Source organism: Clupea harengus, chromosome 12 (genome assembly GCF_900700415.2).
Source record: "Clupea harengus chromosome 12, Ch_v2.0.2, whole genome shotgun sequence".
NCBI lineage: Eukaryota > Metazoa > Chordata > Actinopteri > Clupeiformes > Clupeidae > Clupea > Clupea harengus.
In genome coordinates, this window is record NC_045163.1 from 7,481,783 (window position 1) to 7,499,188 (window position 17,406).

The 17,406-nt window shown below is 43.9% G+C and overlaps 1 protein-coding gene across 1 annotated transcript; it reads right to left on the minus strand.

The window, feature by feature from the left end:
• Nucleotides 1-2,952: 2,952 nt before the first annotated feature.
• Nucleotides 2,953-16,959, minus strand: anxa4 (annexin A4). Its single transcript, XM_012842147.3, has 13 exons — nt 16,851-16,959; nt 15,480-15,536; nt 14,454-14,541; nt 13,398-13,492; nt 9,133-9,246; nt 7,776-7,866; nt 7,291-7,370; nt 5,873-5,929; nt 5,415-5,508; nt 4,686-4,781; nt 3,960-4,018; nt 3,599-3,721; nt 2,953-3,313 (listed from the first exon to the last, which is right to left on the minus strand). Exons 2-13 carry the CDS (start codon nt 15,486-15,488, stop codon nt 3,254-3,256), a joined length of 966 nt encoding a protein of 321 aa, XP_012697601.1. The 5' UTR covers nt 15,489-15,536; nt 16,851-16,959; the 3' UTR covers nt 2,953-3,253.
• Nucleotides 16,960-17,406: the final 447 nt, after the last annotated feature.

Sequence of the window (17,406 nt, forward strand, 5' to 3'; positions counted from 1 at the left end):
GAGCACAGACAGGCATCGGCCGTGAACTTGACCACAATGAAAAGGTTCAGTGGAGATAGACCTGCCCTTAGCTTATGAGTTTTCACATGTCTATATGTTTAAGCTAGTGTATGATGTATGTGTGTGTGTTTGCATATTTGTTTGCACAAAAAAAAAACGTGAATTGGGTCTTGAGGATCTCAGGAACCCTCTGCAGCCAGAGTGGAGAGAATCTCCTGTTTTGGTGTTGTGTCTTTATCAGTTTAACATGAGTCAGACAGACAGTCACCGATCTCCTCTCTCAGCACTGGTAATGAGTTAGAGCTGAGTTAGACACACACACACACACACACACACCTCGGTACTTGTCCACAGGCAGCACTGCATGTTGTGACGTGACGCCCTCTCAGAGTCTCTGGGCCTGCTGGAGAAATCAAACTTCTGTTTCTGAGGGAGGGCTCGGGGACTTGATGGAGGCAGCCGATCAAGAAAAGGTCACATCCTGAAAAGGCCAGCAGACTCAGCAAAACATGTCCCCTGAGACAGATGCATGGCTCTGGAGAACACTGTCTGGGGTTGGAGACCTGATGTCTGTGTGTGCGCTGCAGCTCTATGTGCACAATATAGACACACACACACACACACACACACACACACACACAGACAGACATTCTCTCTCCCTCTCTCTCACTCTCCCAATAGATATGCACACACATTCTCAGGAGAATGTCACAAACCCACATGGACACAGACACATGTGAATGTCAGGAAAGAAGTGCTCTGCACAATCCAGTACTTCAGAGGGTCTCCTCTGGACTCCACCTGGGAGTGTGCGGGCACTTAGGACATCAGAGACTGAACCTCCTGTCATTCCGGCCCTCATACTTGCGCAAGTCGCAGCTCTGCACACAACGTGAAATAACCCACAGGCCGATCGATAACACTCCTGCTAAGTATAGGCTGAGAGCAGATGACTTCACACCGATGGCAAATGCAGAACTGTGCGAGGTTTGGACTGCATACACTCTTGCTTTTGCTCCTCAGCAGGTAGAGCAAGATGTTAACAACACCAAGGTCATGGGTTTGATCCCCAGAGAGGACCCATACTGATGAAACTATAAACTATATCAGAAACAGGGTTTCTGTTAGTGGCCAAATTGGCTTCGGATGACCATATGCAAATAATGGGGAGAATAAGGGCTTGTGTATCGTTCAGTAGAACACATTTAACAGGGAGTTTCTCCTTGCTCCTGTCACCATTGTAAGTCCTCTAGGGGGTTCAGGCCCTGCGCTCAGTAAAGCGCCTTGAGACAGTTTTATTGTTTTGGCCAGTGGCGATTTTAGCCCGAAATTTATGGTGGGGCAATTTTGTATGACGTCATGTCATCGTCACAAAAATACAACTAGCTGATTATTATATTATTATATAAGCAATTTGCCTATATGCCCAGGTAGGCATAGGCTATGGGCTGCATTTTGAGTGCCGGCAGGGAGGAGAAATCCGATTTCACATGCTTCAGTTCTCAGCGCGACACAAAGTTGTTGCTTATAATACAGCAACAAAGTAAATAAAATAGATTGCAATTAAATACAAATATTAGATAGACTCATAGTTAAAATAACTTGCATGCTTTATCAAGCTTGTGGCACACGCATACAATATGAAGCGAAAGGCACAACTGAAACAAATAACAGAAACAATTCATGCTGCTAAATGAACAAAACTTACATAAACACAGAAACAGATCAAACACAAACACAGAAACACACACGAATCAAATTATTCCAAAACAGCACTACAATGCTTGTGAGTCTAGTTTTTTCACACACACACATTTACAATTGAATTGCTACTTTGCATATTAAATAAAATAAGATATATTTGGCCACAAAGCACAGATGCATTGAGCTTTCTGCACCACAGCGCCATCTGGATCTGGTGGGGCAGTGCCTCATGTGCCACTAATGTCTGAGTTAATCAATCAAACCAGTTATCCTCTGCTGCAGTGTCTCTATTAATGCAACAATATTCCTTCGGATTTAATTGTACTCTCCATGACGACACCCCTGCCATGCATGCCAGTCAGCATTTGAGTGGAAAATGGCCAGAGGCCAGTGTTAACTATGTAGATGCGGGCGCCACCTTGTGGTCATGTTACATAATCAAACCAACCTTGGATTTTCTGATGAACGAACATTCAGTATAGTATACTGTACACAGCGTTGCAAACGACACGAGAGGAGTTAAATCAGGCCAGACTCCACCCCTGGAAGAAAACAAACCTGGATGGGAGGAGCTGGATACGTTCTGACTCTGATGTTCAGGATTCCCTCTGCACTTAGCTACTTCAGCTGCTGCTAGGAGCACACAATGAAGTGCACTGTTGGAGTATTTCAATTCAATTCAATTTTATTGATGTAGCGCCAAAACAATACTTTACAGAGCCCAGGGTCTGAACCCTCTTGAAGCAAGCACAATGGCGACAGGGGCAAGGAAAAACTCAGGGAAAAAAAGCATTTCAAAATGCTGCTAATAGGGCCAGTCTAATAAGCCACATTCCTTATCTTTAGAAGAGGGCTTCATGTACAGATGTTATGATTTCTCATGTCATGGGGAATGTATCAGGTGGTATCAGAATGTGGTGGTGTTCACAATTCGTAATGTGTTTTCAAACTTCATATCAGTCCTCCCAGCCTATCACCCTGTTTTGTATGTGTGTGCGCATGCTTGTGTGTGTGTGTGTGTGTGTGTTTGTTTGTGCGTGTATGTGTGCTCAATGTAAGACATAAGAAACACACTTAAAAATATAGAACAACTGACAGAAAGCTCTAGATGAGACAAGGCAATCACATAACACTTGTCTATCTCCTGTCACAGTCACCATTCACCTCTGGTCCTTTATCTGTCATCATCTTACGAATAAGAGCAGAGGTTGCATGGACCTGAATTAAAAACAGAACTCAGACACTGTGTGGAGATGAAAACTATGTTTATTGAAATGAGAGGATGTTAGAGGACACTAACAATGGCCATTTCTGTTAGCTTTTTTTTTTTGACACACTCTTGTGGAAAAAAATATATCATTACATCACAGAAGCCTTTCAGTACAAAATATCACATAGTTTAGTATAACTGGTATTATAAAAACATGTAAAAAAAAAAAAAGCTTTGGCGGATCTGTGAAAACCGGGGGTGGGGGGGTGGTGGTGGTGGTCAACTCTCAGCTGGAGCACTAATGGCCGCCACGGACTTCAACAGCCTCCAGGTGACCCTCTAGTTATCGCCACCACACAGCTCCAGTAGGATCTTGCGGTAGTCACCTGATGTGTCCCCCTGGCGACAACAGAACATTTGGCTCTTTCAAGAGGACATAAATTACTTCCTAAACAACAAGTTAACAACAATATATTGAATTGGGGTAATGGCTTAATACCTCTTCATCAACACGCTTGCCTAACAAGAACATTAGATGCTATGGCCTTTAAGAGATGTGTCACTATGCTGGTGAACTTGGTGGACTGTGAAATGCAATTGAATTGGTTGTATCTGGGTGTTTATTTCAAAGCTGAGCCCTCAGGCCTCCAGTGATTGGCTGCCTGCTGCAGTCTGATGTCTCACCTTGATGAAGGAGTGGAGAGTCTTTCCATACATTTTGTTAAACTCAGCTTTGATGTCCATCATGTCAATTTCAGCTCGGGCCACCATGATTCTGATCAGAATGCTGTCTGTAGTACCTAGGCCCTGTGCCAAGGGGACATGATTTCATTTTACATAGCACACTTTCACGCATGCACACACACACACGCAAATATATACACAGACAACAGACACAGACACCAGACACAGACAACAGACACAGACACAGACACAGACACAGACACAGACACAGACACAGACACAGACACAGACACAGACACAGACACAGACACAGACACAGACACAGACACAGACACAGACACCCCTGGAAAATAGATTTTACCTTCATGGATTTGTACAGACGCTCTGCAAAAAACGCCGGCTTGTTTCTGATGCATTTCACTAGGGAGGAGAAGAGTAAACAACACGTTATATGTGGACTCACGACTTAATGTTATTATATCTGAGAAGTGTGTCTCAGATGGAACACACATATACCGGTGTCACTCTGTTTACAAAAGAGAGCAGGGGGAAAAAAGCAGCAATATTTCAAACCAACACCCTTTTCTGTGAGGTAAAATTGAAAATGAAAATCTAATATCCAATATTGACAGAAAGTGATTCTCAGTCTGTGGTCTGGCCATGCCGTTGTAGTCAGTAGAGTTCTACAGCTATAGACAGAAGCCTGGGGTCGTCAGTAGAGTACTATCGTAACAGTGTTAATTATCAGACAATGTGTGTTATCGGCAAACGTTCGCGTTGCCATGTTAACCCATTATTAAACTGAGCATATCGATTGTTAACCCATTATTAAACTTAGCATTTTGATTGTTTAACAGAATGGCCGATGTTTGACACTCTCCGATAACTGACATAGCTACGCTACATCTGTAGATAGAAGCCTGGGGTCGTCAGTAGAGTTCTACAGCTCTAGATAGAAGCCTGGGGTCGTCAGTAGAGTTCTACAGCTGTAGACATAAGCCTGGGATCGTCAGTAGAGTTCTACAGCTGTAGAATGTGTCTGATGGCTCAGTGAGGGATCGGTGTCAGTGAGGTGAATGAGACTCACCTATGGCCAGAAAGACATCCTCCAGACAACCAGACATCTCTCTCTTAATGCTGTCCTCAATGTCCCGCCCAGACACCTTCTTATACTCGTCAAACACTGACGGGAACAACACATACACAGATGACAGACAGAGAGAGACAGAGAGGACAAGAAACAGAGAAAGTGAGAGAGAGAAACAGAAAGAAAGAGAGAGAAGTCCTGTTAGTGCCTCCATATGCGGGAAGCAGGACAAAGGGTCAAAATGTTGTGCAGTACAACACAGTGGGACACCTGGTCACCCTAACACACACACATACAGTGGTTAGCGTCGCTGCCTTGTAAACAGTTGACTTGCGTTTGATTCCCGGCCACTGCAGGATACCCGTCAGTCACTTTAGATAAAAATGTCTGCTAAACACCGGACCTTAACCTTTAAACACACACACACATATATATATGTATAACATTTTAGTTCTGATTGTAGCTGAGCTGGATTAGTGAGTATGGGCACAGTCGACAAACTGTACAGATCCTCTGTGCATCTCGACAGCATATGTGTTTGTTTATATGTGTGTGTACAATACAAGTGAAGGGGTGGGTATATGTGTGTGGAACAGAACTGTGTGAGTGGGTATATGTGCGTGTTTATATATGTATGTGGATGCATACAACAAATGTGTGTGTGTGTGTGTGTGTGTGTGTGTGTGTGTGTGTGTGTGTGTGTGTGTGTGTGTGTGTGTGTGTATGTACCTTTAAGCAGATGGTTCCTGTTCCTCACACACAGAATTGTGAGGAACTTCACCTCGTCTGTGCCCCAACGTGCTTCTCCTGCCTCGAAGATCTCCTGGGGAAGGGTGGGTGAGTGTGTGTGTGTGTGTGTGTGGGGGGGGGGGGGGGGGGGGGGGGGGACAGCAGCACATTTTAGAGGGATTTACCATCACATTCTTCAAAGCCAATCAGTTCACATGTAACTGAATGTACGCACAGATGAGGGAGGATGTATTCATCTGGGTGTAGACAGAATGTAGCTTGGTAGAGATTAGCTTTTGTGTTTTAGCAGTGGATTGTGGGACAGATCACGAGATCAGACCCACGTGTGCCACAGACATTGTCCGGATCTGGACCCCATCATTATCGGATCAGAACCCGGGTCTGTGGGAGAGTCTACTGCTAGCATTAGATGTTATTAAATCCCGGGCCCAACTCACCTTGGCATCCTGAGCTGCCCCAGCGTCATTCACAGAGTCAGTCGTATCACGCCCGGCCTATCCAACACACAAACACAAAACACACAGTCACAAAAGAGCGAGCAAAGTCAAACTCACACACACACACACAGTGCCCAAGGACTGTTTAATAAAAAGCTCAGCATCATCTGCTCACCGAGTGAGAAAATGCCAAGACCTCAAAATAAAGTACATTGTAATAACTTCTGCTGATTGACATTTTAGTTATTTGTGCCTACCTGTGTATCGCACTGTCAATGTGTTTTGTGTCTTGAATGTGGGCGTGTGATTGTGTGGATTGTGTGTACTGTATGTGTGTGTGTACTGTATGTGTGTGTGTGTATGTGTGAGTGACTTTATTAACCATAGTGCTACAGCTTACTATAATCTGGTCTGGATTTATGGTTTGTGTGGTCTTAAGGAGAAGTGTGTGTGACTGTGTGTGTGATCTGAGTTAGCTTTGTGTGTGTGTGTGTGTGTGGGTGGGGGGTATTAACCACAACTCTATAGCCACTAGCTGTAGTGGAAACCACTAAAGAAGTCCAAACACATTAACACCACACCCACAAACACTGCACTGATCCTCAGACACACTCTCGACACACACAGACACATTCACCACATGCACCCTGCAGTGCATCACACATGACTAGAGCTCAGCTGATTTCCCTTTGCCCTTGTCTCTGCACTCCCTGAGTAGAGCAAGGTCCTCTCTATAATGTTCAGGATATTAACCCTCACCTCATTTGCCCTTCGCTTTCATTACATGGAATTGTATGAGGGAAGAAATGACAATTAATTGTTTCTTAAACTCCTTATCAGTCTCTCAATGTGAGTTTGAACAGTTACATAACATGCAGAACAGCATAGAACAACTAAGGAAAAGGGACGTTCAGGAAACAGGAAACTCCAAAGGAACACATCCACCTGGGGGTTAAACTGCGACAGACAATACCTGACATTCAGCCATGCAGCACAGTGACTGTTCAAATCAATTAGGTTCTTGTGCGTGTCAGCGATCTAACATCCTACATTTCAACCTGTGTGAAAAGCCTGCATTAGGTGATGGGCACAGCCTTGAGTCTCCCTACTGTTTGCACGACAAACATGAGGTGGGCAGTGTCAACATAGGTGGCTCCGGGACAAGGCAAGGTATGCTTGTACCTGTGTTGCAGAAGGGTGTTTTTCGCTGTGTGTGCATATACACACATGAGTGTGTGTGTGTGTGTATGTGTGTGTGTGCGCAAATATGTGCATTCACATGTGTGTGGGTGTGAGTGTATGTGAATGTGCTGCACGTGTGTGTGTGTGTGTGTGTGTGTGTGTGTGTGTGTGTGTGTGTGTGTGTGTGTGTGTGTCTCTACATGTATTTGTGTAGGTGCATGTCTGGCTGTGCTTACCGTGGTCAGAGAGACCAGAACCCTCTTGAACATGCCAGAGGTGTCACTAGAGATGTCGTCCTCCAGGCTCTTGTCAAACTCTGCAGCAAAGAAACCCACACACAGGGCTGGAACTGAGCATATCATTCCTGAAGATCTCATCAGAGTCTGCCTCTCAATCAACACACAACACTACACAAGCATACAGAAGCTCTATTGGGAGCAAGCTTTGCAAGACCCCTCTGTCTGCGCTGAATTATAGCATCAGTAAAAAAACAGGTTTACACATAGCACACCAACACCTCAGCCATTACTCTGGTGTTGGTAGGCGCTTAGACTTAAAATCCCAAGGGGTGACAACAGTCTATATTCCACTGGATGATTCCAGATGTCCTTCCTTCAGCCAATAAATACGCCACTCTATTAGATATCAGGAATTACAACTGTATCAGTCATTTTGTCACAAAATTGAGCACTCATTAGCATACAAACACAATGGTACTTACTCTTTTTGTAATAGTTGTTGATTGCCCTGACTTCTTCACTGGATCTAGAGGCTAGGATGTCAATAAGAGCAGCCTCTTCAGTTCCTGCACCCTGTCATTACAGGAGAGAAAAACATACTAAAATGTAATGCTTTATTCAGGCTTATGGAGCCCAGAAAGTCTGGATTCTCACATGCATCATTTACCAGCTAATTCTATAGAAATGGCTAGATTTATACACATGCCATCATTTATGTTTGACAGACATCAGAAGACCCAAAAATCCCAACATGACAAACCAATGACCACCGTACATGATGTTAGAAACACTGGGCACTTTATTTTTTCCGCTCTGTTAAAAGTGTACCCCGCCCTCCTGTATATAACTGATAAGAGCTCTGGCTACATGCTAATTCCATTTGTATATCATTCATAAGAGCCCATGCTAACTCCCTCTGTATGTCATTAGTAATAACCCTGGCTACATACTAACTCCCTCTGTATATCACTGATAAGAGCTCTGGCTAAATGCTAATTCCATTTGTATCGTATTGGTAGGAGCCCATGCTAACTCCCTCTGTATGTCATTAGTAATAACCCTGGCTACATGCTAACTCCCTCTGTATCTAATTGATGAGACCTGCATTTTGCAAGCTTGAGTAAACTGTGAACTAGAAAACTGTGAAGAAGCATAACACAAAATGGTGGCCTTAAGCCTTATGCTGCCCTGCTATTAACCTAGATAACATCACATGTCATAATTTGCTGAAGTAGGGAGAAATGGGAACCCAACATACTAGTGGCAAGCTGCCAAGGGGATGTTGTTCCTAAATGATAGGCCAAACTTAGTGAGACATAAGGGAGTGGGAGGTAATAGATAGGAAGGGTTAAGACTATAATAATTCTGACACTTCGTGAATCACCTCATTTTATTGATCTTCAATAAAGGCCTTGCTACACAACGAATCTCCGAACTCAGACTCTCCTTGAAGAAACTTTATTTTATAAGTAGTTGAATGCCTACTCCCTCTGTAACTCATTGGTAAGAACCCTGGGTACATGCTAACTCCTCTGTATCTCATTGGTCAGAGCCCTGCCCACGTGTGAACTGCCTCTTTAGAGTGCATGTGAATGTAACGTCGTAGCGCCATCCAGCAGGGCTATCTAAGCGTTTCCACACTGACACCCTGTACAGCTGGAGTAACCAAGGCCCACAGGGGCGAATAACCTTGATAGCACTGTGAAGCTCAAGACTGGCCCTCATGGCACTGTGAAGCTCAAGACTGACCTTCATGGCACTGTGAAGCTCAAGACTGGCCTTCATGGCACTGTGAAGCTCAAGACTGACCTGAATGGCACTGTGAAGCTCAAGACTGACCTGAATGGCATTGTGAAGCTCATAGGCATCATACTCTGGTGCAGTCATCAAGAGACCAACCACCACCTTCTCAAAGTTCCCAGTCAATTCTCCTATCAAGTCATCCTTCAAGTCCTGAGAGAGAGAGATAGAGAGAGAGAGAGAGAGACAAAGAGAAGAAAGACACAATATTCATTATTTGTTATTACACACACACACACACACACACACACACACACACACACACACACACACACACACACACACACACACACACACACACACACACACACACACACACACACACACACACACACACACACACATATAGATATAGTTTGAATATGTATATATAAAGTTTTCCGACCCTTTCAAGTTTTTTCTCATTACTCCACAATGACAAAGCAAAAACAGGTTCTTGGGAGTGTTTTCTTAATTTATTAAAAATAAAAGTATTCAGACCCCTAGTTACGACTCTTGCAATTGAGCTCTGGTGCATCCTATTTCAATCAATAGTTGGGTTTCCATCCTACTTCTTAATGTGAATTATGACCATTCTAATAGGAAATTAGAGTAGAAACGCTTGAATCGCGCAAAAAATCTTGTAAGACAAATAAGAAATAGATTTGCTAGAAGGGGGTGGATTAACTTCCGATTTGCATAGGATATAATGCGACTAAGGTTGATGGAAACGGGTTTATTTGAAAAGATTCGCATTTGTTGTATTAGGTGTTCCCATTCAAGTGTCCCTGGAAAACTTACTTCTTTTAATCCCACGCCTGTTCACAACTCGCAGAACTCAGGAGATGGAAACATGCACAGACTCTCATTTTATTTATTCGAATTGTCATAAATGCGTTGAAAATATGGGTGGAACCACAATTTGGCCACAATTCCCAATGGCGTGTGTGGAAGAAACCAGGCACTGAGCATCACTTCATTAATACCACCTCTACAGTCAAACAGTGTGGTGGCACCTTCAGGGACTGTTGGGCTTTTTCCATCGGCTCTTTTGGCCAGGTTGTGCCGAGCTAATTTGCATTTCCATTACAAGTTAATAGCGGCAAACTGCGCCGCACCGCACTCATTTTGTGAGTGGCTCAGTCATTACTTAGAGGTTGCCATAGTGTGTCTGTATGTTTGTATATCAAGACAGGTATAAAGCAGAGCTGCCCATCGGCATTTCTACCACAGTGTTTAGGTAGACATTAAATTAACAAAATAAATGTATTCTCTCATTTTGATAAGTGGTATAAACGTGATAAAAATTACATGTTTAAATAACATTGTCATCTGAAGAACTAGCGAGCTGGCACACAGAAATAGAAACAGCTAGAAACAAAGCAGATGTATGGAAATCCAAAACCAGGCTGTGATTGGTCAACGGGCTAAGCTGGGCTAAGCTGAGTGAAGCCGCGCTAAGAACCGCCATTTAAATAGAAAAACAGCAAGGAAGATATGTAGGATAGAGGGAAAAGATGGATGCAGAAAAATATAAAGCAATCCTGAGTGAAAACTTTTTCCAGAGTGCTCAGGCTGGTGCAAAGGTTTATATTTCAACAAGACAACGACCTGAAGCACACCGCCAAGAAAACACAGGAGTGGCTTCGGGAAAACTCTGTGAACGGCCTGGAGTGGCCCAGTCAGAGTACGGGTCTGAACCCAATAGAACCTGAAAATGGCCAAAAAGAAAATCTGCCAAAAAGAATGGGAGACATTTCTAAAAGAAAGGTGTGCCAAGCTTGTAGGATCATTCGCAAGAAGACACGAGGCGGTCACTGCTGCCAATTGTGCTTTAACCAAGTACTGAGTGAAGGGTCTGATATTTTTTTATAAATTAATGAAACACACCAAAAACCTGTTTTTGCCTTGTCATCGTGGCGTATTGGGTAGATTGATGAGAAAAAGAAATTGAATTGAATCCATTTTAAGATGAGTCTGAAACCTATGAAAATGTGGAAAACTTTCCGAAATGCACTGTAGGTATATATAGTAGGTATTATGGGTATTATATATATATATATATATAAACAGACATAAACAACGGGTTATTGCTATGGAAAAGTATAAAAAAGAAAATGACACACTGCTCTAATGTGATGGATGTGTTCTAGGCAGCCCTGCCGGGAAAATACAACCCACACAGCTGCTAACCTAAGAACTGTTCCACCATTTCATTCTAGAACCATCTGAACACAGGGTGTGTGTGTGTGTGTGTGTGTGTGTGTGTGTGTGTGTGTGTGTGTGTAGTGTTGCGTGCTAATGTATAGGATAGCAGTGCTGGAGGGTGAAGTTATGTTGTGTTTGAAGACTGCTGTAGCTTTGTAGATGTTTGAGCGCTGATCCAGAGACAGCCGAGATTGTGCTGATGAAACAGCTAGAGAAACAGTAACAGTTCTGATGTAGGGCTATATAGACTAGTATTTAGATAGGCTTTTGTTGCTTCAGGCATGTTTCTAAACACTGTGCAATTCATTTTTTTAAGCTCTGGGATGTTTGTTTGTGTACTGCTCGTGAAACAGCTCGAGGAACAGTGCTGATGTTGGGCTATGGAGTGTTTAGACGTCTGTGTGCTGATCCAGAGACAGTGGAGAGTGGAGTGAACTACAGCCCACAGACAAGCTCCTCTTTAAGACCGCCTCGACCTCAGCCTGCAACACCCTGTGCTGAAGTATGAGTCAATCTTTCTGACCACATCTGCCAAACATACACACACACACACACACACACACACACACACACACACACACACACACACGCACACACGCACACACACACACACACACACAGGCACGCACACAGGCACGCACACACACACACACACACACAGGCAAGCACACACACACACACACACACACACACACACACACAGGCACGCACACGCACATGCACACGCACACACACACAGACACACAGGCACGCGCACACACACACAGGCACGCACACAGGCACCCACACAGGCACGCACACACACACGCACACACACACACAGGCAAGCACACACACACACACACACAGGCACACACACGCACACGCACACACACACACAGACACACAGGCACGCGCACACACACACAGGCACGCACACACAGGCACGCACACATGTACAGGCAAGCACACACACATACACACACACACACACACACTGAAGACTTCCCTGGATCAGCAGAACCTCCACAAAAACTTCACTGCACAGCACAGGACCTGACAGCCATTGTTGAGAAAGTCCAAGCACTGCATTCTTCAGGGACTGCCTGGTATTCCAGATCCCTCCTCCTGCTGCTAAAGCCCTTCCACAGCTAGCAGACACTCATGAACCGTCATTAACTGGCTGGTCGAGTACTCTGAAAACTACACTATCAGGACATCCCTGACCCCTCTGACAGTTTCTCTCAACCAAACTGGTGTGGACCACTGCCCAGTTAATAAATGGCACTTTAATGCGTTAACCATTAGGAGAACTCTCTCATAGGAAACGGTAACCGGGAAGTCTGTTATTTTATAGCCGTTATAACCAAATCAGTTCTATCAGACAAGTTAGAGGTCAGTGTTAGTTCAACACGTCAATCATCAGCACTCAAGGCCTCTCAGATAACCTTAGTTCCACAAAACTAGACGGCTTTAAGCTACTTCATCGACTGCTCTGAAAGGCAAATCAGACAGTGACAGGGAAGCCTGCTGATGAGGTTAAATACATCATCTATTAGGTGGAGTGCCTCATCTGCCACCCACAAAGAGAAGCCTGTTGGTTTATGACTGAGTCAATACTGTCTGTTGGGAGACAGGTTCTCACACACTCACAACTTCTCCAACAGCAAGGACATTTGACTTAAAACATTAACTGTCTGATCAAAGACGACCCATATACAGTATTTCCCTATTATCTCTGTTTGACAGTGAAATAACACTGCTATCTATGCAGACATCACCATTACCAGTTAACAGTCCCGTTTTTATGACGCCATTTTATAACATCTGCCTCTGTCTAGTGTACTATTTACCTAACCACAAATTACCCACAATCTTACAATCTTTCTTTCTTTCTTTCAGGAGTTAAACAAATTTGAATTAACAAAGATACTGAAAACTTGGTGCGTGTGTGCGTGTGCGTGTGCGTGTGCGTGTGCGTGTGCGTGTGCGTGTGTGTGTGTGTGTGTGTGTGATGAGAATGGGGATATAGGGGAATATGAAAGAGAGAATGAAAAAGAGAGAGACAAGGAGTCAGAGAAAACATGAGAGAGAGAGAAAGCAAAGAGGCATGCTGTGTAACATGGCTTCTTCAGTACCTTCCCAATAGACTGCTTGTAAGCTTCCTTGATGCGTTGCCTCTGTGCAATAGTGCGATGAGCCAGGACCTCAATGACGGTTGCCTCGTTGGTGCCTGACAAAAAACCAACATATTCCAGTCAGTCGACCTGCAGCAGCCCTGTTAAGCGAGCCACCCCAGGCCAGACTGCATTAGCGTGGTGTCCCTAGGAAAACAACATAATTGGAAACTTTCTGAAGAATGAAGGCTGCTGCCATGTGAGCGCTCGTCTGACCCCTCACACATCCCACGTCTTCTCTTGGCACTGCGCCGGGCCTGAGCAGGGTGGCAGTGAGTCAGTAATGAACCTCAGACCACTATCAGCTGACTTCCATTACAAACTACAGCCTGCAACCTCACTCCCAGAATGCCAACACCGAGCCAAGGCCAACTCTCAAGACTCAACCCATTGTCCCCTACAACAGGTTAGATGACACACACACACACACACACACACACACACACACACACACACACACACACACACACACACACACACACACCATTTCACAAGGTCCCCACCTGATCTGATAGAATTCAAATTGGTCATCTCCTGATCTGGTTTAGTGAGTGAGGTCAATCCTTGATTTAATATAGTACATGTGGTCACTTAGACCTACTGAGGGGAAAGTGTAGGTCACAGAAGAAAACCACATATGGTTATGAGGAAACTGTGGCGTCAGACCAGCGAGTAACCTGTAATTTAGAGGGAAAGGCCACATCACTGAAATCTAAAATCTAACTGTATAAAATCTCCTCTAACATCTAACTGTATAAAATCTCCTCTACTTTAAAATCAAACGAGGAAATGGCACCTAAAGCTTTAGAGGAAATGAAGAAGATCTCCAGCTGTTAGCTCCCTTCCAGTGGACAACTTATTTATCTAGACTGCAGTCACAGGTCTAAACAGAGAACCAACTCTGAAATGACAGGCAAGCCTGGATGCTGTTTCTGTTAAAGGCTGTGCAGCCCAACACATGCTCAGTCTGGTGTGTATGTGTGTGTGTGAGTGTGTGTGTGTGTCCGTGCAACACACCTGCTCCTTTCATGGCAGACCTGAGCTTCTCGACATCCTCCTCAGGTTTGAAGGGGGAGGCTTCAGGAATCGTTCCACGAGATCCCACCTAAAGGAACAGGAGATAAAGGACACAACATGTACACCAGCGCTCCATCTCTCCTGATTCTCCACTATCATTCACTCTCACAAAACAATATTGTGTGAAATGAGTAAGGAAGGAGTCAAAAGCACCATCAAGACAAAATATGTAACATGATGAGAGAAGCAGACACAAACATGGGAAGGTCTGTGTGGATATGGATGGGTATATGTCTTCTCCTATGCGTGCTTTCGTAAACTTGAAGGCTACTGAACTGAAAGGGTAGTTATTTATTCCTGCTTCCATATCTCGTGCATCATTCTCTGTGTGTTCACTCCTTCTGTCTGACTTTGTGAATTCAGCTGGGACTGCGCACAGGGAGCATTGCCTTATGGAGAGACCAGCGTTTGGATAATTTAGAACATTATGAATGTGTGTAAAACAGCATAACCATGAACTAGATCATGGCTTAGAGATAGACAGACTCTAAACCGCATCCGTGCCTGGGTTGGCCCTGTTCTGGCAGCTATTTAGAGAGGGACATGGGTGGCTCAGGTGGGCCAGTTACACACAGCAATCAGCTCTGCGCACAGGCACCATTGACTTACGGAGAGGCCAGCATTTGGATGATCTAGAACATTATGAATGTGTGTAAAACATCATAGCCATGAACTAGATCATGGCTTAGAGATAGACAGACTGTAAACCGCATCCGTGCATGGGGTGGGCCTGGTCTGGCAGCTATTTAGGGTGGCTCAGGTGGCTGTCATGCAACAGGATAAGATAATAGATACTATAGTAGCACTCGATCCTGGGGGCAGGTTACCAACGAACACAGAACACAGAGGAGTGTATGGGGTATGCAAATCAGTAAAACAATAAATGAAAAACTGTGATGTAAATATGAAACAAATACATGCATCAATGATGTATTTCTACTGCATTTCATGGGGATGTTTACTTACTGCTGCCATTGTAGTATGAAAGGGATGCTTGGAAACAAAGCAATAAAGATGCCAAAGCTGAAGAGACATAAAACAAAAATCAATTAAAACCTATAAGGATCAGGACAACTTAGATACTGCTTATGTTTTAACATATACTTTAGATTTAATATATTTATATACAAGACATCAGTAATGCATGTATGTAGTTTATGACAATCAAAATGCGAAGCACACTTAAAAACACGCAACTGATCTAAAGGGTGCTTTAATGCAGGATATGGCACTGTGTGTGTTGGCACAGAGTCCTTCTTGTTTACCGTAGCAACCAGCATGGGCTGGGATGACAACAGGTGGTTGCTGAGACCTATAATTACCTGGACCTCACGTTTAGCTCAAAACCTCTACGTGGTTTCCCCTTATGCCCTACAGAGTATGCTTAAGGTGCTTTATAGATGCTTCTCCTGATAAATAAATGATGAAACACTAAGCTCAGTTTTCCTCACACAATCATCTCATTAAGCCTCGAGGCTGACCTGTGATTATTACTTGTTTTCCAGGTAACAATCTGTCACATTCATCTTCCCTTCATTTAATCAGATTACATACCAAGACTGGTTCAATTAAAGAATGAAGATGTGATTTCAGTCTAGTCCTAGACTTGGTTTTTCGATCTACGTTTAGCCACACTGTGAAAAGGAGGCATAGCAAAAGGTGTTGGCCTAATTATTGTAATGTTCATCTTGAGACTGTCGTTTTCTTAGCCAGTTCACGTTGTCCTTTTAGACTGAACAGCAGCAAAACACATTTAATATAGCAAAGGCTCAGCACTTTAACTAGGCTATTTCTGTGCATTCATTTTCAAAAAGTATGCCTGCATTATCTGTGAGAAGCAGCTATAGCAGCTGTCATTCCAATCTTTCATTCTAAACATGCTAGTTAAAAGGGCGAGTGGCCAAGCGGCATCACCTGCTGCTGGGAGGACACTTTAGTGAAAGGCCGGGTAACTCTCGACGTTTTGTTGGAAATGCTTGCATGGAAATTTTATCGGGTAAGCAAAGCGTTGTGAAACAACCTGGAAAGCCAGTCGCTATTACAGTGCGTTCACATGACATGACGGAGCAGCCCGGGGCGTAACCGGCTCACTTTGCGCCGAGTATACAGTAAACCAAGCTTTTCAAACAGTAAAAAGTAAGACTTCATCAAAACATACACAATATTATGCTACTAGAGTGCTGTTGACAAACTGGCCATTTGCAACAAAAGTAATTTCTCAATTTCCTCTTACAGTGGCCAAGAGCCTGCTGGAGAAACCGTAACGCTACATTATGTCATACACAAACTTAAAAAAAGAGGCAATAACCTCATATTTTATTGTATTTAGAAGCCTACCTTAGGCGGGTTTGATTCAGGTCCCAGAGATGAACACAGGAAAAAATGAAGACGGCAAGGAGAAACCCACGGGCACTGCTGGGTTTTATGACAAGGGAGTGGGTGTGTTGTATTAGGGATCAGGTTACATTTCCTCATTCATAAACACCCTTTTGCTGCCAGTGCGTTAGAAGGCACCAAGCAGAACCCTGTTAAATGCTAAATGTGGTATTTTGGGGGAAGTAAGAGGTTTCGTCTTATCAACAGTTTTGTTCATATAGCTGATAGAGGAAGAGAAGCATCTGACCCAGAAAAGTCTCTGTTGGATTTTGAACTTGTAAGTGCAAGTCCTAACTCAGGTGGTCAGTCCATTATAACACACTTTGACTGGGGTGAATGGATGTTTTATATTTTAAAAAGAACACCTGAGTTGACGCAGTAGACTGTCTGTGACTTGCTAACCATTCCGTTGTGATCAGGGCGACTGGACTTGCGCTCTCTAGTGGTGACTAGAGTGATTGATAGGTGTTGACAGTGACAGAAACATTCTGCTAGTAGCTATTCTTTTCTTTGTCCC

What these genes read in the sequence shown, in the direction of transcription:
- anxa4 (XM_012842147.3), bottom strand. An exon ending in GTCTGCCATGAAAGGAGCAG is followed by an intron (nt 13,493 to 14,453) that starts GTGTGTTGCACG and finishes GTTTTTTGTCAG; the next exon opens with GCACCAACGAGGCAACCGTC. An exon ending in CTCTCCACTCCTTCATCAAG is followed by an intron (nt 3,314 to 3,598) that starts GTGAGACATCAG and finishes TGTTGTCGCCAG; the next exon opens with GGGGACACATCAGGTGACTA.